Here is a 24,475-nt window from a genome sequence, read left to right on the forward strand (position 1 = left end):
CATGGTCTTACCAGAGCCTGGAATAATCTGTGTTGGCATCAGGTGCTTGTGATCATGAGGCTGTCCCTTCACACACTTCATCCAGGCATATAACTCCTTATCTGCAAAATAACATTGCCAATTGTTTTACTTTAAGTGGTACACAGGGCTAACTAACATTTTTCAGATTTGTTTTAGTTAGAAACAATTTTCTATACATACTGTAAGTCTTCTGTCCTGGTATCCTGTGTGACAAAAATCTGCATACAACAGCTACTTTTCACAATAAGGAAAAGAATAAAGAGTTTTGACAACACTGAAATCTGAAATAGCTGCACCTGTAACACAGACTCTTGCCAATAACCTCAAAGTTTCAAAGTATATTCCCTTTATTACATTTAGCAAGTTGCCAACTTAGCATAAGCCGAAATCCTTTACAATTGCTATTGAGGCAGTGAGACTCCCCTGATGAATTCCAACACAGAAGAGAGAAACAGTTAGGCTGCGATTGTATGGTTAATTTAATTTGACACAATCTACACTCCAACTGAAGTGGCTGTCTTTGACCAGAGAGGGCCAAACAAGCCAAAAAGATGAACTTGTAACCAAATGAATTCTCTGATTTGGCCTTCCATGCAGCTGCACCGATGTTACTGGTGGCACAAAGGAGAGGGAAGTTGCATCATGGATTTATGTCAGATTAAAGCACAATGAAACCACAAGTCTGTATGTACTGGCTGAAAATCATTTGTGGCAGCAGGGAGGGCCTAACTGGTAGGAGAGAGGGGCTTTTTATAAAGTTCCAGGAAGAACGAGAGCAAAAAATGTCTGGCCAAGCAACTGGTCACTGATCTGCTATGTGATTTTGGGGCAGAAATAGGAATGCAATTTCCCTCTGAAAAGGGAATTATTTTCTTACACTGTAGTAGATAAGCAACGTACCAAATGTTCCCTTCAGAGAAATATTAGATTTGTTAGCTATTTTGCAGTTTTTTGTAACTCCTAAAACATTGAAATATGTAACTGGTCACAAACATAAATCAAAAAACAAAATAGCATATATCTACTTAATATATTTTATCACTGAAATGCCATCATATGGCATTCCACTTGATGGTGCCATGAATTGTCTGAAGGTAACAATGGATGCATATTCATTCATTCATGTAGTAATGAGAGAATTCATCAATAAATATCTGAATATGGAATATTTAAACCTCTAACATTCCTGATGAAGCAGGGGGAAACCAGTGTATTCTCCATTAAATTTATTAACTGTAAAAACAACTACTGGTTCCAGGAAAAATGGTGCAATATAGAGTGCTATTATATAGAGATGGGTGGGTGGTTCTGAACTTTGTAAGAGAGTGCCAAACGAGGGATATAGTTCACACGAATCCTACAGCATCATTAGAAATAAAGCCACGGAGGGGGAAGCTATCGCACTTCTGCTTCTGCATGTAATGTTGTGATGAACAGTAAGGAGAACATCTTCCGTGTTAGAAGACTGAAAAGAAGCCTGCTTCTGTATACTGCTTTTTTAAGCTTTGAAGACATTTTACTAAAATTTTCCTGGCTGGTTAACACGCACACTATAAAAAGCCTCTGACTGCATGTTCCCACTAGGGTAAATAACGTTCGGCGTATATCCCAAGCCACGTCAGATGGATGCGCACACACAGTCTTAAGCCAGTTAACAGCTGCTGAAGCAGCCTCCAGCATTAAAGCATTAATGACCGTTCTCCGTGTTGGAAAATGCTAACATTAGTTCCCTAGAAACTTCAGGCTTTGATGGAAGTCTCTGGGAACATCCTATCAGCACAGTGTAGGAGGCCTCTCACTGCAAGCCAAGGACAAAGTGGATGAGTCTCTCCATTTATCAAAGGTTTGCCACCTAACAGTTAAACTTTATTTTACTAACATTTCACATCTGTGACATTATGCTGCTATGACAAACATGGAAATGCTTTTCAAAACAGCATTATACTTGAATCAGTTCCTGGCACAGTGTTTGACCACAGGACTGTGCCAGTGCACAGTGCCTGCCACCCAGGGGAAGGCAGTCTTTTCCAACAAGCAGCCCGAGCACCAATGTCACAGCCGAGGGCTGAATGACCAGATCAATCTTCCAAGCCATTCCTCCTTTCAATTGCAACCAGGCTGGGTCACTCAGAAACCACAGGTTTGCAAGTCAGTCCTCTTACACTTCACTACAGACTAAACTAGACATTTCCATTAAAGCACAGGAGTTGGACTAAACTGAGTATGTGTGCAGGCTGCTGGATTGTGAAACCTCCATTAACACTCATTTTAAATAATATGTGAAGTATTCTTCTCCATCTCTTTCTTTCTTATAATAAAAAAGTAGGCTGCTAAGTCAGTATGACAAACTTCTGAATGGAGGACTCCAGAAAGTACTCAAATCAAGGCAAGTCTTAACAGCAATGAGTTACCATAAAGCAGGGAGGTGTAATGGAGTGCCAGTCTCACAGCTGAAGAACAAGGTTTAACCTTGAGGGGCAAGGCACAAGCAATCCAAGACAACCCACACAAAAAGACTGAAAAGTGGACAAAGACCTAAAATAGCCCCCACAGCAGTTACTTTCTGAATGACTGATTCTATATCTACCGACAAAAAAAGGAGGTGAAAAAGATCTAAGAGAAACCAAAACACACAAGCAGTAATTTAACACTTTACAGAAAGGCAGTTACACTAGTGGATCAGCAGCTCTACAACAAATTAGAATAAACAGCCTATACAATACTCTAGTTCATAAAGCACTGACCTCTAGAACTTTTTCTTTCCTTTGCCTTGTAACAATCTAGGCAGACCACAAATCCACATTTTTGGCAGACCCAATGAATGTTAAATAATGTGGCTTCGCATGCATCACACATCTCACGGACTCCTCTCACTGCTCTCTTCCATGCAATTTTGGCTGAAATACAAAATAAGCAGAATAAAAGGACTGAAATTTAAATGCAAAGCACAGAATGAATAGTCTTTACAGATGAAGCATTCGTAATTTTTCCCCTCAGATGCAACTGGGTGTGGGGGGAGGAAAATGATCCTTCATAAACAGACCATCAACATCTACCCCCTTAGTTGCATTACACAGCATCCCCATCAATGCTACTATCAATACACTATAAAGAAATTAAAGCATCCAAAAACCACAGACTAAAGTAATACAGAAAGAATATTTTTGCTCAACATGAGTTGGCTGCAATTATGAAGAAGAACTTAACATATACTTTTAACCCCATGCAATGAAGAGAGCTGGGTTTTTCAACACTGCCTATCGGACATGTTTAATCTCAACGGCAGCTGAACTGGTGAGTTGGATGGTTAAAGTTAGCAGGAGGGGAGGGAGGTGCCTGTCCTGGAGACCTGGCTAGTACTTCTGCTTTCTGCCCCACCTCCTCCTCGTACTGCCTGGAATTAGTGGAGCCACCCACCCGTCTCCAGCCTGTGCCCATCTGCCATGGGCCAGAAGGACGGACTAACTGTGGCTTTGGTGGGGAGGAGGCGATGGTGTTAGCACATGCTCTGCAGGGCCCACGCTGTCACATTATTCTTCTTTGTTTTGGGAAGGAGACACGTCAGAGACACAACGTCTGTTGGCAGAGTCGGTACCTGGCTCACTGCGAGCCTTGGCTTGGAGCTGGCTGCTCTGGCTGGAGAGCTGGAGGCCAAGCTGGGAACCGAGGCCGCTCCAATCCCAACAGCAGCCTGGCCCCAGCTCTGGCCCAGCACAGCAAGGGGGAATGGGCTGGCCCACTGAAGAAGGTCCCTGCCCCTTCCTGACATATGCTCTTACAAAATAGCCTAGGAAAATTCAACACATCAGTCCAGTGAAGTGAGCTACTCAAAAGAAAGCAATGGGTCACAATGAATGCAAACACTCGAGTAAAACTGCAGAACACTTGAGAGCATCTGAGATTTCCTTACCGTCTTTTTTCACCCAGGACATGGCTGTTTTCTCAGATGTTACTAACTGACAAAATTTATCACCTATGATATCTAGAATGTATTTAGAAGTTTCTAGGTCCAGTTCATCATCTTCATAGTTTTCATGTGTCCATAAACTCAGTGCTTCATCATCATATTGATCAGGAGAGGAGAAACCATCTATCCTAACCACTCCGTTCTTACTAAAAGACAACCTAAAAATGAGAACAGATAGTTTAAATGCATATGTCATTATATTCTGTGACTTACAGTTTACTTGCTGATTCACCTTACTGCTTATGCTTATGTCTTACAACAAGTAAGTTTTCTTTACCTTCTTTAGCATCCTGCCATATTTTTTAATTTAAAAATAAATCCTACTGCCAAAAACGGTTTTAAAACAAACAGTAAGGAAGCATGAAAACTAAAACTAATTTTTTTAGGCACTTTTTGCACTCAGTTTACTTATCATTCTCTCTCTGTAACATTTATTACTGCTTAAAAATTGCAGACAAGAAAATTCTCTTATTTTTCTTTTTTTGCCAAAGTTTGGTTCCACCTATTCCTCACCTTTAATTTTTGGAGTGTCTGTAACAGCAATCACTCAGTCTGACTCATATTTTATATATCTTTCCATCCTACTGCTCTCGTACTCAGAAAACAGGAGTTCGAACGCTACATTTAAGTCTTTCTAGGCAGAACAAATTATGAATGCAAGATAACGTTTTTGTATCCACTAATTTCTGACCTTTAAAATAACAAAAGGCTTTCCTGTTATCCTACGCGATACCATTCCACTAACCCTGACTATACTTAGCCTATTTTTAAGCAGTAACAATCAATTATTCCATCTGGTATAATACAGGATAATTCATTATACATATGCAATTATTATAGCAGTTAAGGAATTTTACAGCAATGCCAGTAAAATAGTCCTGAGGTCAGAACTGAGTACCAAAAAATGATATTTAGATATGTATTTAATGAAAAAGAAGAAATTATGAATTCTCAGTAACAACTTACAACAGTAGGGCAAACTTTGTTTACAATTCAAGCCCTACTATCTAAACACAATGAAAATAATTAAAACTGCTGCAAAATTTACCACAATATATTCAAAACATTCACATTTTTAAATTCCGTAACTGTGTTTTCAAATGTTGGCAAAACTTTATCCCTGACGTTCTCTCCTTTATAGAGGAGAAAAAAACCCAAAACTCCGACACTGCCACATTAGGAAGCAAATATTCTTACGCAGAAGGTATTCCAAGTCCAACCTTGAAATGATTCCTGTAGCACTATCAAGTCCTGTAACTAAAGCTTCATTATAACATACTAAACCCAATCTAGCGAAAATTTCCTGATCAAAACAAGTTGGATATATACTGACAACACAGGCTGCATGCAAATTAAAGCTGTTTTGGTCTGTCTCAATAGCTGTGCTGCCTGCACCATGTACGCTATGCTGCATCCTGGAAATTATCTTCCTGACTTGTGAGTTTTCCTTGATTGGCCATTAATTGTGAAAAAGGAGGTCACAACTCCTCTGTCCTCAGAAAACTCCCAGAAAACCTTGAGCAGCATTCCCACCATATACTGGCATAAGAACAATTACGAAAAAGTGCAACTCTGCAGTTTTACAACTTGTCCAGAATAACTGAAGCTTGCCTTTTGAAAATCCCACTTCAAATGTCAGACACCTGTGTAATGGTGATGTGCTGTATTTTCTGCTTGCCTAAGGTACACTGGGCAGCTGTTCTGATCTCTTCGCTATAAAGCTTTAAACAGCAATGAAGTCAATCCACAAAAGAAGTAAGAAATACAAATGTAAATACTGTTAAATTAGATGGTGTCTTTTATCAGGCAGACTGACTGAGCCAGAAAAATCAGACAAGCTTTCAAGCACACAAGTCCTTTGTCAGTATCATTTTTAAAAGTTAAAACACCACATTGTCAGGAAAATAGCTGTACTTACCGCCGAAAGTAGTAAAATCTACAAAATACTGGTGAGTGAGTTGGTTCTTCTCCTTTCTTACTTCTTATTAACCTACATTCTCTGCATTTTTGCAAATTTGGTCCTATTTCAGAGCAAGAATCATCCTGCAAAAAGGACTCTCCCGTTTGCTTCAGCTTCTTTACTTTGCGCCAATCTTTTAACACTGAGCGAGGTATACCAGCTGCAAAAGTAAGGAGAGTTTCAGATGAGGTACTGGAGCCCTTATTAACAGAACCCAGTCAGATCAGTCAGCGTTCAACGTTTCAGAAAGTACATTTGTTACCTGCACAACGTATTTCATTAGTACTTCCATTTGTCCGCCTGTCAGCACTGAACTTGAAAAAAACATAGCTACCAATCAGACTTACACAGGCAGGAGCACAGTTAAGTACCTGCTGAGCTACCAGAAATACCTACAACATTGTATTTTCTCTTATATTAGGTGTATTGTTCACCAAATATTCCACCAAAACCACCTTCAGAATCTCATTCTTACAAACTAAGCAAAGAAATACAATACCCCAAGAAAGGTTTGAATTCTTTTTCAAGTGAAGATGTATGCAAAGAAGGCAACAATTTAATGAATGAAAGCAGAGCTTAAAAAAACCCCATATCCTACTTCTTCAAAATTTATTTTTGCTGAGGGTTACAGATATGATTACAGAAGAGCAGCTCTATTCACATGTAACTCATCTGAACTTAATATAAAATAACTGGCATAATGAAGAACAGAATCCATTTACTCCCTGTCAAGTTTATTGGCTTTGCAAGGCTAAGTAGTACAATTCCATTTTCTATATTGAAGTCAGCAGATCTGACCCTGAGTAACACAAGGACCAAATCTATTGAGTACTATGTGCAATTTTCACATACACATTTTGAAACTGAACCCTGTTGTTATCTAACCAGGCTTCCATTTTAATGACTTTTAAAAGTGGTACTAGTTTTAGCTGCAGATAGATAGAAGTATCTGTCATTTCATCTACCACTACTCTTGAAAGTTCATGCCCTGTAAACAGGGATCTGATGTAGGATGATAGAGAGGTCAGAGTGCTAACTTCAGACTTGGTACCTGGGTTAAGATCTGTACTTTGCCAGAGATGACTTGTGCAAACTTTGCAAGTGACAGACCGCCTATGCCTCAGTTCATGGACTACAAACTCCACTCCCAACTCATCCAAGGAGCATGATAGTAACTGGATGAACACTTGAGAGCAGAAAAGGCCAAAGTACAGGTTTGCTGATCTAAAACAATGTTTTCTGCCTTGGAACCAGAGATCCTGGGTGTCATCTGGATGCTGCTAGACTTCAAGCTCTGTGGGCAGAAACTTGGAAGACCCCCAGTGCTTGCAGAACTGTAAAATGACTTGCTTTGCAGGAGGGAGCCTTGCAGCCTGGAGCTCTGAGCATGCTGGCTAGCACATAGGCTCCCGGGGCTTGCCGAAACAGCATCGGGACAAAGCAGTTTTCAACCCTGGCAGTATCCAGATACCACCCACATTGCAAAACTGCCACCAAGCCCCAGGTCCTGAAGCACAGTTATCTTCAGCCACCTACGGGGAGCCCAGGCAGCCGTTCCATGGGGACCTGTTATTTCCTGAAAGCTCCTCAAGGTTGACTGTGGTTTTGTATACATCTTTGTGGAAAGTCCTTTTCGTAAGAAAACCTCTGACCAGTTCTCTCTCAGAAATTATAACAAAGCTCCCCCAAGATAAACTGACAAGGGTACCAGAAACGCTCGTCTATTTAATGGGTCAAGTAGGAGAAACAGACAGAAAGATCTCAGGTCTGATCCCAGGTCAGCTGCTACCACAGGACAGGCCCAACCTGTTAAGGTGCAGGACACAGGCTGTGCAACTCATAACAGAACGTAATACCAAGTCCTACCCAACCTAAGTTCCAGGAAACAGCTCCATAATGTATAATCATATATCACTTTTAAACTTGGGTATCACTAGCCAAAACAAGAAGTCACTGCCTTCCCTTAACTTAGGTAAGCAAACCTTTTACAACAAACATTCTTTTGCAACGATACAAAGGTCATAAAGACCTAACATGTTACATGTATACATTCACAGTTTAAGAAGTAAAACCAAGAAAGACGTTATATATAGGCATGTTCTCCTTGATCTTCCCTTTAGTTGGGGGGGGGGGGGGGGGGGGGGGGAAGTAATACTACTATCACTGGACCCAAGCCAGAATACCTCAGTCAGACTGCAACGCTTCCAGCACCCAGTACAACTTAAGCTTCAAGTACTCTCAGATACCAGAAGAGTAACTTTATACACTAGGCAGTGAAAAGCCGGAGAATGTAATTACAGGGAGCAGTAGTCATTTTCTTACTACCTGTACTTAAAAATTCTTGCAAAAAGTAATTTAATGGTAGACTTTCTCATACTCAGCCAGAACAAAGACAAAAGAATAGTCCTTGGAGAAGAATAAAGTGGAATAAAAAATAAGGTAAGTTCTTAAATAAAATCTCTCATGTTGGCAGACCAGTTTCTCTTTTCAGATAAATCTAGTTACAATCTGCTACATGCTACAGTATTACATTTAAATTGAAATTTGTATTTCCCTAAATTTCTTTATTCCTTAAACAAGAGGGATGTTAACACCATGTAATACACATGCTAGTTAGGAGTGTGAAATGACTCTCCCTCAAACCTTTCATTAAATTAATCAAATCATAACAGAGTAGCATCAGGCTCTCAAGGAACTGCCTCTGGCTTCCTGATCAAAGGATGAATTAAAGCTCAACAATAGAGAATCTGTCCCTCCAGTAGTGCTCCAAAAATAAATGCATTAGGTCTTAAAAAAAAAAAAATTTAAAAAATCTCTCTCAATACAAGTGGCACAACTATATGCACCAGTCTGTTGAATTCTGATGAACAGCATAAACCAGTTCGTTTACTGCTTATTTTTAGGCCAAGAACCAGTTTGTTAACACATATATACAAAACACTGAACTTCTTAAACCAGGGTATTTCAAATGGCCTCAAGACAGATAAATCTGGACCTACTCATTTACATAAGCATGCTTTTTAACTCTTTTCCCAGCTACTGTGCATGACAAACCCTCCAGGATTAACTCTGTTAGACTTCACATTAGTCTGTCTCTTCCAAATCAGATTAATATACTCACTGCTGTTACTGCCGCTCTGTAACTTCAGCTTGCTTTTTTCTTTGGCACTCCTGCTAAGAACACCATTCGGTTTTACTTCTTCCTCTGTATCACCCTTTTTTTTCTGCAAATCATTTTGTTTCTTTTTGTAAGTTGGCTTGGGCTGCCTTTTAGTCCTTTGCTCTGACTTGCTCTCACTTTCATCAGAGTCTCCGCTTTCAGAGCCAGACTCGTAAGTTCGTTTTGCTTTTCTCCTAGGGTGCTTATCTTCCTTTGCAAACTTATCTGCCAAGATTTTACTATCTATGTTATTCTGCAACTCATTTGATGTAGAAGCTATTAAATTGACAGTACATGGCTTAATAATTTCTGAAACACTGTTCCCTGAATTCTCTTTTTTATTAGTGTTTTTATCTTCCTCCGAATGTCTTGTTAGCCAAGCCTTTTTCAGTTTAGTGTGGTAGTTTGGCTGACTCGTCTGGGAAGTTTGCCCACTGCCTACAGAGTTCGCTTTGTTTATTGTACTACAGACGATAGCACTGTCTAGGGAGACAGAGGTTGAAAATGTCTGATTTTTCACAGAGTTGGACTCAGTCTCACTGGTGTTACTACTTTTAAACTGAGCTGCAGCCAACGCTGCCTTGTGCTTTTTCAAATGGACAAAGTCGGTGGAGGTGGAGAATCCCGAGGTGGGCTGAGCAGTGCTGCCTGTCTTGCCAGCCGCGGGTGTAACCGGAGCTGTAGTGCTGACCTTGCATTCCTGGGTCTGTGCTACTGCCTGACTTGCTGCTCTCGAGGCAGTACACTCCACTGGTGCACAGGCCAAGACCGTATTCGATAAGGAGTAAGTCACTTCTGAACTACCCCAGCCTGACACGCTGGTAGTTGTTGCTGCTGATGCGGTGACATCCGTTTTGGTACGGCAGATCATAGTTGTGGTAGGGGAGACAGCATGAGGAATGCTGCCTTGCGAGACAGCTGGAAATTTCTTTTCATACTGTGTGCGAGCACTGTCTGAGTTCATATTTGGCAGAATGATTCTTCCAGTCTCCCTGGCTTCCGCTGTTTTCAGGCAATCTGCTTGATTTGTCACAGCTGAAGATCTCTCACTAACTCGATCTTTGGAAGCAGACTGCATTACTGGTACGCTATCATATTTCGTGCTAGAAGGAGGACGCACAATAACAGATGCTGTAGCGGACTGTGACTTTCCACTCATTCTTTCAACGTGCCAATCCACTTTTTCGTTATTTGGGGCATTATTTGACTTCCATATTTCTGATAAATTCTGTTCAGAATTGCCCTTGTAAACAGTCTGAGCTTCCTTAGGCTCAGGTACTAAAGTTGGTGGTTTTTGCAACTCCTGTATTTTGCCACCACCAGCACTAACAGGTTGAACAGGGGTTAGAGTCGGAGGTGAAAGGCTGCTATAGCTGCTTTCCTTCTTCTCCAGGTTCTGGTGCACAGGGGGGTGAAACACGGGGGCTCTATGCAAGGCAGGCATACTCCGGAGTGTATTTGAAGATGAGATTGACAACTGAGTAGGGCTCCTGCTGTCACTTCTGAAAGAATTTACAGAGTGAGACTGCACTGACTGTGAAAGCTGCTCGGGTATCTTGCTCGCAGAGCCTTCGCTCTCTGGTTGGTGCTTAATTAAAGGTGGAGGTTTTGAAAGAGGAGAAATGTAAGAGGAGAGAGACTGGGGACTAGCTGCTGTTGAAGGACAATTAGTTTGCTTATCAACATATGCACCTGAAGCTTCCTTTGACGGGTACGATCTTGGCGGTTCATTTACTACACTGTTAGACAAGGTGGTGAAATAGTTACTCTGCGGCAAACTCTGTGGAACCGAATGCTTCATTTTATACAGTTCTGACACAGAGCGTTCAGTGTCTTTGTCATATTTTACTGAATGGCTTTTGGGGCTTGAAGATAAGGATGTCACCCTGGAGTAGTTCTCTCTCTCTCCCTCCAGTGCCTTTATTTTAGCTGTAAAAGGAGCAACTTCAATACTTTCTTGGAGTATCCGTCTGTGTTCTTCTTTGTATTTGCTCAGTCGCTCCCCAGACTCCTGTGGTGGCCTTGGCAGCTGGTTCAACATTGGATCTGCAAAATGTCTGTGCATATGGCTCTCCTTTGCTGCCTGTGTTCTGCTCTGCTCTAGCTCTGTCTTTACTGGTGCAGTTGTAACAGAACGTAAAGGCTCAATAAATGCTTTCCTCTCCAGTTCTCTGTTTGAAAAAGGTTAAGCAAATACAGGTTAGTCTGAATGTAGCGCAACATGCTAAATGGAAGGCCTTTCTTCCCATGCTCTGAACAACACTAGCTATTAACACAAACTTTTCTTCATATTAAGTACAATTTTCAGAAGTCTTCACGTGACTCAGGAACTCAAGTACCATTCCAAGTCAACAGGGCAGAGTCTGTTTTGCAGTATACTGACAAGCTTTTCTCTATCACAGGCACCTATGTTTACAAATAAACTAAAAGCAAGCTAGAAGACAAAATCAGCTGCTGAAATGTACCCTCTCACACAGAATTAAACAGCAAACTTACTCTTTGTGATGCTCTACAATACTTTTGGACAATGGCGGGCTGGAATGTGTTGTCAGTTTGAGAGGCCGAAGGGGATCTGCACTGGATGGACGCACAGGAATGTGACTCAGTAAACCAAGGCTGTCAGCTGAGGTCACCGGGGTGGGCTGGTGTAACCATGGGCTGGGAGTATTCTGTTAACACCAATCAAAACAAAAAAAATAAAATCAGATTTCAAAATAATCATGGGACCACAAGAGTTACTGTATCAAGTCCTACCAATGATCAGAGCGAAGTAATGTATTTCAGCATCAAATCATACACAGTAAATAAAATTTAACATTTTAAGTCACTTTTTGATCAACTGGAACATCTGATTGCACTTCCCTTGGACTTGCAGCATACAAAATAGCTTACATGTTTCAGAAGCGTTCTTAGAATTTCAAGTATTCAGCATGAATAGTTAATTCTAGAATGGCATCTCAAGCTCATCAAAATTAGCAAACCAATGATAGTCTAACAGCACTTAACTTCAGTTACTAGTAAACAGACCATTAGCTCTTCAATGAATTGCAGGAAGTATTTCTTTCAAAAGACAAATATGGTTTAGTATTTCTGGAACACAATTTCATCTCCAGCTTTGTAACAAATCTCAATATAAGGGACAGAAGTATCTCTTTCCTGGATGGTTCCTCTCCTCCCCCCAACCAAATGATTAAGTACGATAATCCTAATTAATCTGCTTTATTTTGCCAGGCGTTTTTATTTGGCATAATTTCATCAGCAGCACTCTATTAAAACCATAAATGTACACGCCTGCCACACTTTGCAACACGGCAAACGCACAGTACACACAGTTTTGTGCTGTGTACCTAAATACTCAAAAGGTGGGCAATACCAATTCCTCGTTTATACACACCGTGATAGTCTTTATTTATGAAACTGTTTTTTAATTGACTACTTAGGTATGTTTCTGTTTTCTTCTCTGAAACTTGCGTGAACAACTCTGCAGAAAAGACCAAGAGCAGTTCTCCGTCCCTCTCCCCTTTCCTTCTCTCCTCTGAGACCTGCTTACAAGAAACATGCTCAGAGGAGTGGAAAGGCAGGGCACCCTGTTGAAATGGTGCTCAAGCGCTAGGGTCAAGCCAAGAAGGGCCTGGGACAAGAGTGAGCAGAGCTCTCATGTGCGCACCCCAAAGCCTCTCAGTGGTGCTTCACCCCTAACTCCTGGCACTGCCCAGAACGTGTCCTCCTCTGCTCACCAGTCCATCCCTCTCCTTCTCCCCAGTCTTGACGACTCCCAGTTGAGAACTGCTGCAGCAGAAGGGGAGCCAAGAGCTCTCATGACACATGCACACAGAACAGAATAGATCCGCAGGTGCTACAACTTTGAAGTTCTGATTTCTATACTTTTGAATATTTAAAGCAACCACGTGGGTTTGGGCTAACAGTTTTAGTGCACACATTTCCTAGGCCAGGAGTTCCCACGCTGTGGTGGGTTCCCACGAATAGCCTGTAAGCTGTATTAAAGTATTATGCAAAAAAGGCCCATCACCTTCTCCCTAGAGGAGCTGGGGAACATCTGCTTGAGCACCAAGCATTGCCCAGACAGCTTCGTGACTCCATCTGCAATCATCTACAGCCCAGCCCAAAGATGGGAGCTGCCACAGCCACCTGTGGACAGTAGGAAAAAGGTGGGCTTGGGAGTATGCTTCCTTCAGCACAAGGACATGGCTCAGCCCTGAGCTGAGGGTGGCTGCTGCTGCTGTTACAGCTGAAACACAGATCACTTTCTGCGACTGTGGCATCCATGCAAACCGACTTTGGAAACGCCCATTATGGGTTTCTAAGACATATTTAAAAAAAGGCCTCCAGTGCAAGAGCCAGAAGACAAGTCACCACAAGACAATTGCCACATATCAACATAATTAAAAAGCTACGTGCCTCGGTATGCAGGGCTGCACGCTTCAGGCAGCCAAAGTGAAAAGAGAGTCTACCATAAGTTCTTTAAAACGGACTTCAGTATGGGGTGGAGCAGGCAGCAACATGAAAAGATAAATCCTTCTATAGTTTTCTCTTAGGCTTTTCTCCTCTGCTGCATTTGACTTTATCACATTTTAGATCAAGCTGACTTCATATTACAAGGCCAACTCAAACTGACTGTTTGGGAGAGACTTAGCCACAATGGTTTGGTTTTTCTCAAGAATGAGGCTGGGGAAGAATAGCTTTCTCCATGATGAAAAAGAAAAAAATCTTTACAACCATTCAGGAACTCCAAGCTTTGACGCAAAGGCTTACAATCTGGCAGAAGGACCACTGTGAGGGACATGCCTTTTGTGGTCCCTGTGAAAATCTGCCCAAATTAGGCCAAGTTGTAAGCCTCAAAAAATCAGTATGCACATGCTCAGTGGAGGTTTGATGGAAGCTGGCAGTAAAGTTCTCCAAAGTTTCTGTCTGCGCTGCACATGCTTCATCTTACACTGTTCCTCTAAGGGGCCTGCAATGAGCATGCCATATCCCAAGACTGCAGGAGCTGAGAAAACTTTTCCTGTAATTGCCATGTCTGCCTGCCAAACACCACTGCTGCACTGGGCGCTAGGCTGAAAAACACAAACCGTTTCTTCTGAGACTTCAGTGGTTATACTCAGCATACAGACAGAGGAAATCACCCTGACTTGAATACAGAAGAGTAGAAAGCAGATGGGAAGGCAGGGATGTGTGTCAACAGGAACAGAAGGGGAGAGAATGATATGCCAAGAGAGGGTACACAGATAGGTGTAAAGACAAGAGAAATGGGTGTACGGTGTAAGAAAGATTTATAAATGCTAGAGTATTTCTCTTCAGAACTTCCCACCGGATTTAGTACTCCTTCCGTCTCAGCCTTTCTCCATTATGTAGTGAGCATACACGAAATTGCACTATAAAGACTATTGTCCTACCTCTCCTAGTATTTAACTTACATAATGGTTTTCATAGTTTGAGGTAGCAAATATTTACCCTGTGGACTTCCAACTCCCAAACCAGCTGGTTGACCTCACTTGGTCATAAACTAAAAACAAACATTTTGTCTTTCTTTAAAATACTTAGGAAATCAAGGTCTGGAAGAACTCCCTACTCACATCCACTGTGAGACAGCAGTTACTAGTGGATTTCCATTCCAAGTTATCTGCCTACTCAAAAAACCCACCACCACTGCACACTCAGTGTGACACAAACTACCGAATCTGTACCTAGAAAACCACTGTTGGGAGACACCAGCCCCAGCTAAATACGTCATTAAGAAACAAGCTCAACTTACCCTTCTCAAGGAAGCCTCTGCGTTAACAGGAGTTTCTGGGTGGACCCATTTGGAGGAGGGCAGACCGAGTCCTGAGTAAGCATGAGTTCCATTTGGATACTGCCAAATAATTGGATAAAGCCCTAGCTGATTATAGGAAGCAGAAGGATGAGCTTGTCCAAGAAGATGTGGAGACTGGTGTTGTAACATCTGTTGCTGCTGCTGGTGTGCTAATGCCAAATGGCTTAAGCTGCTAGCATGAGCAGTCTCTAGTCGCGGGTGGCCACCCAGCAAGGAGGCAGCGGGCACTCCGGGTAACACTGCAGGAAGTAGATGAGGGTGATGAACAGAATGGTGAGATGCAGTACTAAGGGGGTGAGTGTTAATAGCGGACAAGGGAGCCTGAGCTGAAGACCCAGCTAGTAGATGGGATGAACCAGTTAATGCAGGATGATGAGCGTTTGGATTTAAACAGGTTCGGTGGGATGAGGAATGCAGAGGATAATTATGCTGATGCAAATAAGGTGAAATGTGATTAGTTCCTGTTTCTTGTCCAATCAGAGTGGGGTCCCTGTACACCGTGAAATGTTCATTCTTGTCAATGATAAGAGGACTTTTAGTAGCTTCTAGAGCGCTAACTCTAGCTGGAACTGCATGAAAACTAGACCTAGGCAAATCATGATCAGTTTTATTGGCTGACCTTGTTAATCCAGTAGCATGGCTGCTTTGGGAACTAACCTTAGACTTCACAGTATCGGAAGATTGGGTGAATTTAGGCTTAACATCAGGTGACTTTGTTTTAGGATGATCAACTGAAGCACTAGGTTTTGACTTCACAGAATCGGGGACTGGACTTTGTTTATGCAGTTTACTCTCTTCTGCTAGAGAAGCTACAGTTAATGAAGACATAAACGAGCCATACTGTACTTTTTCTTTTTCAGGATTTAAGTGCTCATTTACTGATAATGTTTTTACAACCCCAGGTTGTATCAAATCCGTTTTGTTAACAACACTGCTAACCCAACTTTGATCAGCTTCCTGTTTTCTTGCTTCAAGGAAATTTGCATTTGCAAACTGCTGTTTTAAATCGCTGCTGTGAGATTCTATTTTCTGAACCGTTTGCAAACCAAAGGTACAGGTTGCAGCATTATCCTGGCTCTCCTTTTCAGAGTTATTTTCATTAGTAATGTCAACAACACATTTTGGAGTAGGAGGTCTGGGTACAAATTGCTCATTTTTTAATTCCGCAGTGTGATGTTTTTCTGCATTGCACTCTTGAACATGTGGATCCTTGGCATTCTGTTCATAAGGTGTTGGTTGCTCTGCTGCATGGAGTGAAGATTTTTGCTGCTGATCTAAGATGGATGACTTCAGTCTTTCTGTCTCTTCGTGTTTTTTATCCTCCTGTATTTCATCCCATGGAGACCGCCTATCTGTTAGTGTCTGTTCTCCCTCAATAGTTTGGGATTTTCCTTCTTCTCCATTTATCTTTGAAGTGTTCTTGCTTTTTAACTCATTTTCTGAATTTTGCTCTGAGGACGAGTCTGTTAATCTTTTATTTGAAATTTCTGAGTCACTGCTCTCAGAGTAATCAGAGATATTGTCTGTCCGCACTCTCTTCATATTTAGTTTTTTGTCATCCTCTTCAGGTTTTCTTCTTTTACTAAGGAAGTGTTTAGTTTTGGTTTTGGGGTTTTCTGTAAAAGATAAAAACATGTCTATCACATTTTCAGTCTTAATACAGTTTTAAGGAGCTCTCCCTCCCTTTCCAATAACTGCTTTTACCTCCTCGACCTATATAATCATATCTTTCTTCTTTCATCTTCTCTTCATCAGGCATGCTGCTATCAGAGCCTTTCCTCTTATTTGGCCGAGTATTCCTCTGTTGCTGGTGAGAATTCTGTTTTGGTGCTGCAGTTTGGGAATTCATTGCTGGTCTGGGACTATTTGCTTGCGCACGCGTATAATGACCCTAAAAATAATTTTGTGATTAATGCACTTAAATGCAATTTTAATCTGTGATTTTAAACATGTATTTTTAATAGTCACAATATACGAAAATACTTAGGTAATAAGATAAATGTATCTACGTGGACTGTGTTGCTGTTCTGGTTGGAACGAGACCGTCGGCGTGAAGTGATGCCAATATTTTCACCTTTCAACAAAGAGTGAACAACATCATCTAGAAAGGTCATCTGAACCATAGAAGGATCAACATTCTGAGGTTCTAACACCTGGTTTATTAAAAAAAAGAAAAAAAATAATAATCAGATATTCAGACACTGCCCAATCTGTATTTTGTGCTCACCAGTCTATTCTGTGTGCTAAAGACTAGAGAAAAGCCTACTTAATCCTGACAAGCAGAACTGACATATGACTCTCAACAAAGGCTGGGAACAGAGTAAAACCAAAGCAAATGTGTCTTTAAAAAAAAGTTATTTTTACCGTGGTATGTAAAAGAGAAAGTACCCCACTACCACTTCCTTCCCTCCCCCCTTCACTGACCTGTAAATTTGAAATTAAAAGACACTGACCTCTTCATAGAGTAATCCTTAAGTAGCAATTACAACATACAAAAATTTCATAAAATTTATTTAATATACTATAAAATATACTGCGTAAGCACATTACAATATTGCGTCCAACAGAAGCAAAACTGCTGAAAGAAAGGAACCAAAATGACTGGAGAGAAGAACTCTAAGGCTGGCGGAGTGTTACTAGTGAGGGATATTTCAGAAAGAAGGAAATGCTAACCAGATCTTTAATCATTATGTCACAAATAGAAAAAAAATCATATTTGGGAAAAATTAATTAGAGCAAATTAAGGGAAAGAATGTATGTGAGCATTAGACTAGTCTTAAATTTTTATTCTCATGCATGATTTTGTCAGTCATTTCAAGGCAGACAGGTCATTCACTATATTAACTTTGAGTCATTACCGTGGTCTCCTGAAATAGAATTCGTTACTGCCACTAAAAATACCAGTATTAATTCTTTTTGTAACATCAACTTCAAAATACAACTAAAACCCACCACAGTAAATGTAAATTAGGGCTGCAGTAAATGCTTAATTCAATAAATTGCAGAAAGCAGATATTTCAATTGCTTGGGAAAAGTAATCACTACTGCAGCGCTAAAAGATTTCAGCATTGAGAAAAGAAATTCTCAACAGAGCTGACAGGGAAGACCAGTTCTTAAAACTAGACCGCTTCACTTCAAAGACTTCACTAGTCAAAAAGTGACAGAAGAAAAGCAGAACTGTAGGACTGGTGCTAATCATATCATTGCACAAACGTTCAGCTTCAGGATGGTTTTAACTGCTAGTCCAATGCAAAGTCATGCTGTAGTTTCAGCGCAGTAATAGACTCGCCCTGCTGGAACTGAACAACTCAGTATATTTCAGAGTACCACAAAAAAAATTTTAAAAACTCCCAACACGTAGCTTACTTGAAGCTTGTTTTCCCAGTATGACATATCAAACTCACCTGGTCATTCATAACAACCATAGTGCGGGTGAAGAGATCATGATGAGTAATGATACCGGTAAACCACTGGGTGGCAGAATCCTGTCTGTACACTCTCACCCTATAACCATTTAAGGAGTACGGACCTTTAGAAGGGGAAGAAATAAAAAAAGCCGTTGAGGAATTCAGCAAAACAAAGCAAAACAAAGTATAAATGGGTTTTCCTGGTTTTTTAAGCTTCACAGCACACATATAGTGCCCATGGCATGGACAACAAACTACAGGCAATCCTGGCACAGCACTGCCTGTGGATTTCACTTTTATTCAGGAAGACATTTTGAAATGCAAATGGTACACGTAAGGCTGCTTTAAGGTCAATTCTGCTAACATTTTCAACATACAGTTTTCTTATCTAATTAAATCTTTCTGGAACCATGATGACAAATGATGGGAAAATTCCTGCCTACAAACAGCAACAGTAGAAAAGTAATCTGAAAGGCTAGAAAGTGGCAGCAGCAGGTTATACAGAAGCTATTTAACAAGCTAGTCGCACGCCCAGATGCTTTGCTGGCGAAAAGATTTAAATCTTGGTGGTTAGGCTCTGCATCTGCCAAGCTTTTCCCATAAGTGACCACAGAGTTTCTCTCCATTACAGCAGTTGGAAAGGCAGCTGAGTGATCCTGTCCCTGCCATGGCCACACAGAACACTCAAAAACACACACGCTATTAGGGCTTTAGCTCCTGTTTTCAGATGTATCAACTGCAATGAAACCCCGCACACTGTCCCTTTGCAAAGATCAGTTTAATTCACTTCCAAAAGCCCACAGGGGTGGGGAGATAGTATGATACAGTATTTATTTTATAGATGGTTTCAAGACCCAGAAATTGAGATTCAGCAGTTTTATTCACATTCAGTGTCTCACTTGATCATCGGGACCCTAAGTTTCATCGCAGTTAGTGTTTATATAGCATTTGTATGACCAAGCAACACTGCCACAGAGTTCAGTTCCAACTGTGTGGGTTTCGCTCCTTCCGCAACCAAACCCCAAGTCCCAGGTCAGGCATACAGGAAAGGAAGCAAAACCAGTCAGTGACAACCTACAAAAAGCCTAACTTAAATGATTTAAGAGTGCTTAGTTGCTCAACCACACAGGGAAGGCCAGAATTCCCCTGTCTTTCCTAAAAATATTTTTTTTCCAACCCTTGCCCAGTATATTAAGCAAGCTCAAACATCTGCAGCAAACAGGCCAGGGCCCTCAGAGGTAACAGCTTTCTCTAGTAAAATGTCCGTATTCACATGACTGGGTCCATTATACCCTCTGCACGAGAAAGTGTGTGATCATAAGGACTGCTTTTAATGTCAACATTTGAGAGATCAAGAGAAGTGCAAAAGCAGTAATAATTTAGACATTTCCAAGTGGTCTTAGGGTTTAATTTTCGAACCTTAGCAAGGCCTTTTGAAATACCTTTTGCATGTCATTATCTAGGTTTTAAAACATCTGGGAACAGAAACACCATGCAATGGCACCCGTCTTTGACCCACATCCACATCATTCACTGCACAACTGAAACCTCGAGACCCACTGAACCCTCTGAGCTACTGGCAGTAACTCATCCCCAGAGCACATTTCCAGCTGCAAAGACATGGGTCAAAAGCGCACCAGCACGGGCACTGTCAATCACCAATACGTATGGGCAGAAAAAGAGGAAGAATCTACAAGCTTATGTCTCACATTCCTGGTCTTGGACCAGACAAGGTTCCCATGGGGACACATTTCCTCATGGCTTCTCTCCAATCCTTACTTCATATGCCCCTGCAAAACGCCTCCAGCTCAGCTCCCACACTTCTGGCTGTCTGACCCAACCGCATTCTCCATGTCTCGAACTTTTAATGGCTGTCCCAAAGCTCTGCCTTGTTCAGACAGTCTCAGTAAAATTTTGCCTGTGTCTCTTCGTGCAAATTTCCCATTCCTACTTTCCTATCCCAGCTCCTCCTCTCTTGCATCCTACTGTTAACTGCACAATGATTTTCAGTCTCTTGCATAACCAGAACCAGCCTCTCCCCTTTCCCCAGCTTCTTCTCTCATTTTAGAGTTTGCAATTCCAGGCCACTGGGTTCCAAGTCCTTTCCCAGTCTTTTCAGCTTACAAGCTCCATCCATCCTTCTCCATCAGCTTCCAGCTTCTCTTATAATCTTCTGCACTGACCCAGTGCCAACTTCGTTCCTCTTACTCCTTGTTCTAGTCTGTGTCTGCCCTTCATCCCAGCTGTTATCCTATCTATTTTTAAAAGACACTTTATGTACCTTTAAAAACAGTGGAGAGGGGGAGTTCTTACGTGCTGCTGGCGTGTCAAAAAGAAGGAGAAAACTGAAACTGCGGTCATACGACACAGGACAGCTCAGCTCCAGCCCAGCCCAGCCCAGCCACAAGCAGCCATTACAGGAAAAGCCTGGCTTTGTCTCCAGTCCCTGGCTGAATCACACTCAGCTACACATTGTTGAAACAGCCTGTGCAGTACTATCAGGAAATATCTTGAGGGCTGAAGCACGCTCAGTGTTTCAGGAAGACTATTATACACACAGCCTCAGAGATTGTAGTGCTAATAAACCTAATATGAAGAAAAAATTCAAAGATTTTAATTGTTAAAAATCAAAGACACTTTACTATGTTACTTGAACTGGTTTTATTTGTCCCAAAAGCTTTCAACTTGGCCAAGTTTGGGAGGAGTTTCTTTTTTCAAAACAAGGAATAAACTACTTTCCTGCCAAACCTACAATCTCTACTGCAAAGCATGCTGCTGTGACTGCTGCCCAAAGAAAAGGTCACAAGGGGCAATTTTTTTCTTTAGTCTCATTCTTGTAAATAACTGGACCAATTTTGACTAAAATTCCCTCTGCTCAAATTGGCATCTTTCTTTTCAAACATTTGAAACCCAATTTTAATGTTTCTATCCGACCCTCCTCTTTCTTCAGATAAACTGCGTTTTAACTGTGATAGTCACAGTAGAAAATACTGAGGCAGGAGATGAAGGGTTCAGCATCATAGACAACAAGGAAAAGGCTGGGTCCTAAAAATGCTGTAGAGGACGAAGTAAGAGAATACGGTAACAACCTTAATAGATGCGTCTAGACAAGGTAGAACTGAAAATGTTGCTTAAATTGCAGGGAACAGGGAAATGGTAATAACGGAGAAGGTGAAGAAAACCAGAGAAGGGAGGGGAGGAGAAAAGAAGAGTAACATGACTAGATTACAGCAGCTAGCACTGCTAGAGGGCTGTCTGTAAGCCACTGAAAGGTTTGTGCCTAATGCAAAGTCTCCGTGACCAGGAGCAGATTATGTACCAGGAGAACGTGACAGCAGTCTCTGCTGGCTGACCAGCATCCCACGGGCCTCAGGTGGTGGCACTGCAAAGGCCCTCAGGGTGGATGGCAGTCACTCACTGCCCAAGGAAGCACATCTCTCCTCAGGCCACACTGTGTCACATCAGGTGAGCAAGTGGATTTGAAGTGCAGCTTCTCCTTGGACAAGGAGAGCTAGTCTGCCAGGACGTTTGGATTAGATTCATCTCATAATTTAAAACACTCCTAATCTGTGCGCTTCTAAGCATCCAAACATCTCTTTGAGAAATTATATAAAATTATATGTATGAAGACATTTCTTAAAAATACAGTTCCTGAAATGATGAGACATAAATGAATTGTGTGGATGATGGGCTGGCAGTTTCATTTAGATGACTATTTCAATATTGCTGGGGCTTTGCTCAAGTATTGATTCTGTACCAGTGTACACAGAGGCTTTTGTAATTGTCTTATTATTGTTACTCTAACAAAATATATTAAACAAGCTCAATTTTAGTTTCCTTTTCATATAGCTCTAATTTGATTTCACATCACCTCTCAATCCAGTTTTGGCTGCAAATTTCATCAACAGACTATTAACTCATGTTGTATCTGAGGATATTAAGATAAAATCTAAAATGACTAACACCGACATACCAACTTACTACGTGCATAATTCCACACATTGCTTTTTTCAGCATCCTTTCTCTGTGGCCCTTAAGAATAATCATATCTAGTCAAATTAGAAACTCCACAAAAGGAAAGACAAAGTTTTTTTCTGTAACTTCAGTATTGTACTTACCATATTCCTTTGGTCTTCTAACCTTAGTTTTATCAAAGAAACCAGACAGCAAGCAAACCTCAGCGCCATCCTTAAAATACCAGATTATTCACTGCTCCCCTCCCAACCTTAATTTACAGAATGACTGCTTAAGCATTTTGTCCTGGAATTGTTTTACTGCTTGCCTGAGGATTTTAACCCAGACCCACGGAGGTTAGTTTCTGCCTCCCATTGCTAGGAATGCCTCTGTAGAGCTGCCTGTCAGTTCTGCAGAAAGTTAATGAATATAATGCAAATGCTTGTAATATTTTTATTATCGGCAAGATTGAGCCAAAATAATTTATTCTAATTCATACTGGTTTTCACATAACTCGTATCTACACTGTAAAAATGACGTATGCATTTGCTGCAACCTTCCAGCATTAGAATTGAGTTACAAAATCGTAACTGATTTGAAAGGCACTTTTCAATCAGGGTGTGAGGGTATGGGGTGGGGATTTGTAAGTATTCTTCATCTGTGACAGAACTGTGAAGAACTACAAGCACAGACAGATAGCTGAGAAGTTATCACACATAACAGTAACACTAACAGAGCACAGAACAGTTTTAAACATGCTAGAAGGTATGTAGTTGCCATTCATACACACTTATTTTCACAACAAACTTTATAAAATACCTGCATTCAGACTAATGATATTCAGCATTTGCTGTAATTGCTAAAACATCAAACAAGTTAAGAACAGTCTGAAGAAGTCACGCACAGCTTCTTACATAGTCTTGTTTTCTTGTATTAACAAATACTTCCAAAAAATAACTTCCAAATCAGAAATATATTCTCCATTATATCACAAATGCTATGGGATGAGTTCCACACAACTAGTGGCCTTAAACTAGCTAACACAGAATAAAAATAACACAATTTCCCACATAATTACCTTGCATAAAAATCTCCTGAACCTTTTGTTCCTTTACCCAGGCTTTTACTTCCTCATGTAACTGCGGGTTATCCCTGAGAACTGGGTTTAGACTGTCTACGTCGTCCTAAAGTAGAGATTAAAAAAAGAACCATATGTTATGTTTACTTGTAACATTTCTGTTTATTTTCCTAGACATATTTTAGAGTACAATATTAGGTAGTCTGATGCTAATTTTACTGATTGCCTACAAATCCCTGTGTTATTTTTAGAAAAAACTTAAAAGCGTAACAGTGCTAGAAGTTATTTCATGGGAACATGGTATGTCAGATCCCACATGTGGCCAGACTTGTAAGCTATTAATAGGATCACACTTTCATAAATACTGTCTTACTACAAGCTAAAATTGCCCTCTAAAGACTTCAATGTTTACAGGTATGCAGAAAGAATTGTTTAAATAATGATTAAATAAATTTTTAAACAAATATTATTTTCCGTATCTGTAAAATTTAATATGGACATATTGAGCATAAACATAGATATAGAACCCACAAAGATAATGCATTGAGAGATAGCTGCACTTTAAGATAAACAAAACATTTTGAGAGAAACACCATTACTGATTATCAAATATGTAGGCCTTTGTTAATTAGGTAATTTCAAATAAGACATGCTTTAATTTTTATTATATTCAGTTCTCCTGGAAAAGATTCTTTTTCACTATATTTGAGTAGGACATCATCTGGGAAATTAAGCTGTATTTGGTGGCACTGTCCTCCTAACAAGGAAAAACTAGGCACAAAATCTGGTTCATATCCTTGAAAGCATGGCTTACATCATCATTCATCTCTAGTCTGTTAGAATACCTATTTCTCTATCGGAGAACAAACTTGCTATTTCTGCCTTTGAGGCTGTGGCAGAAAAATAAAGCTGCACTGCAGCTTGGTGACGCCTCGTACAGAAGACGGCCTTGGAAATCCATGAGCTGCAGGAACATTCATTTGTGCCAAGAGAACTTCAGACAGCTAAAATAATCAGAGTGATTCTCCACATACAAAATGTAAAATGTTTTATCAGTACTGCAGCTGAGATAAAGTAATTTCTTTCCTTGATCTC

At 40.8% G+C, this 24,475-nt stretch overlaps 1 protein-coding gene across 7 annotated transcripts in view; it reads right to left on the reverse strand.

The window, feature by feature from the left end:
* JMJD1C (jumonji domain containing 1C) overlaps positions 1-24,475 on the reverse strand; it is a 166,439-nt gene that overhangs the window by 16,370 nt on the left and 125,594 nt on the right. For 5 of the 7 annotated variants that reach the window (XR_005933604.1, XM_030031425.2, XM_030031428.2 and 2 more), the window contains 11 exons: positions 23,381-23,486; positions 18,346-18,470; positions 16,951-17,094; positions 16,646-16,832; positions 14,882-16,557; positions 11,605-11,777; positions 9,070-11,279; positions 5,907-6,108; positions 3,932-4,146; positions 2,766-2,918; positions 12-101 (listed from right to left, as the gene is read on the reverse strand). Coding sequence is in view for 6 of the 7 variants with exons in the window: in XM_030031425.2 (XP_029887285.1) it covers positions 12-101; positions 2,766-2,918; positions 3,932-4,146; positions 5,907-6,108; positions 9,070-11,279; positions 11,605-11,777; positions 14,882-16,557; positions 16,646-16,832; positions 16,951-17,094; positions 18,346-18,470; positions 23,381-23,486 (5,281 nt within the window). In the remaining variant the exon portion in view is untranslated. Of the gene's footprint in view, positions 1-11; positions 102-2,765; positions 2,919-3,931; positions 4,147-5,906; positions 6,109-9,069; positions 11,280-11,604; positions 11,778-14,881; positions 16,558-16,645; positions 16,833-16,950; positions 17,095-18,345; positions 18,471-23,380; positions 23,487-24,475 lie in introns of those variants that run through there. The other 2 variants (XM_030031426.2, XM_030031432.2) reach the window with 2 other exon arrangements.

Source organism: Aquila chrysaetos, chromosome 11, assembly GCF_900496995.4.
Source record: "Aquila chrysaetos chrysaetos chromosome 11, bAquChr1.4, whole genome shotgun sequence".
In the NCBI taxonomy this organism is placed as follows: domain Eukaryota; kingdom Metazoa; phylum Chordata; class Aves; order Accipitriformes; family Accipitridae; genus Aquila; species Aquila chrysaetos.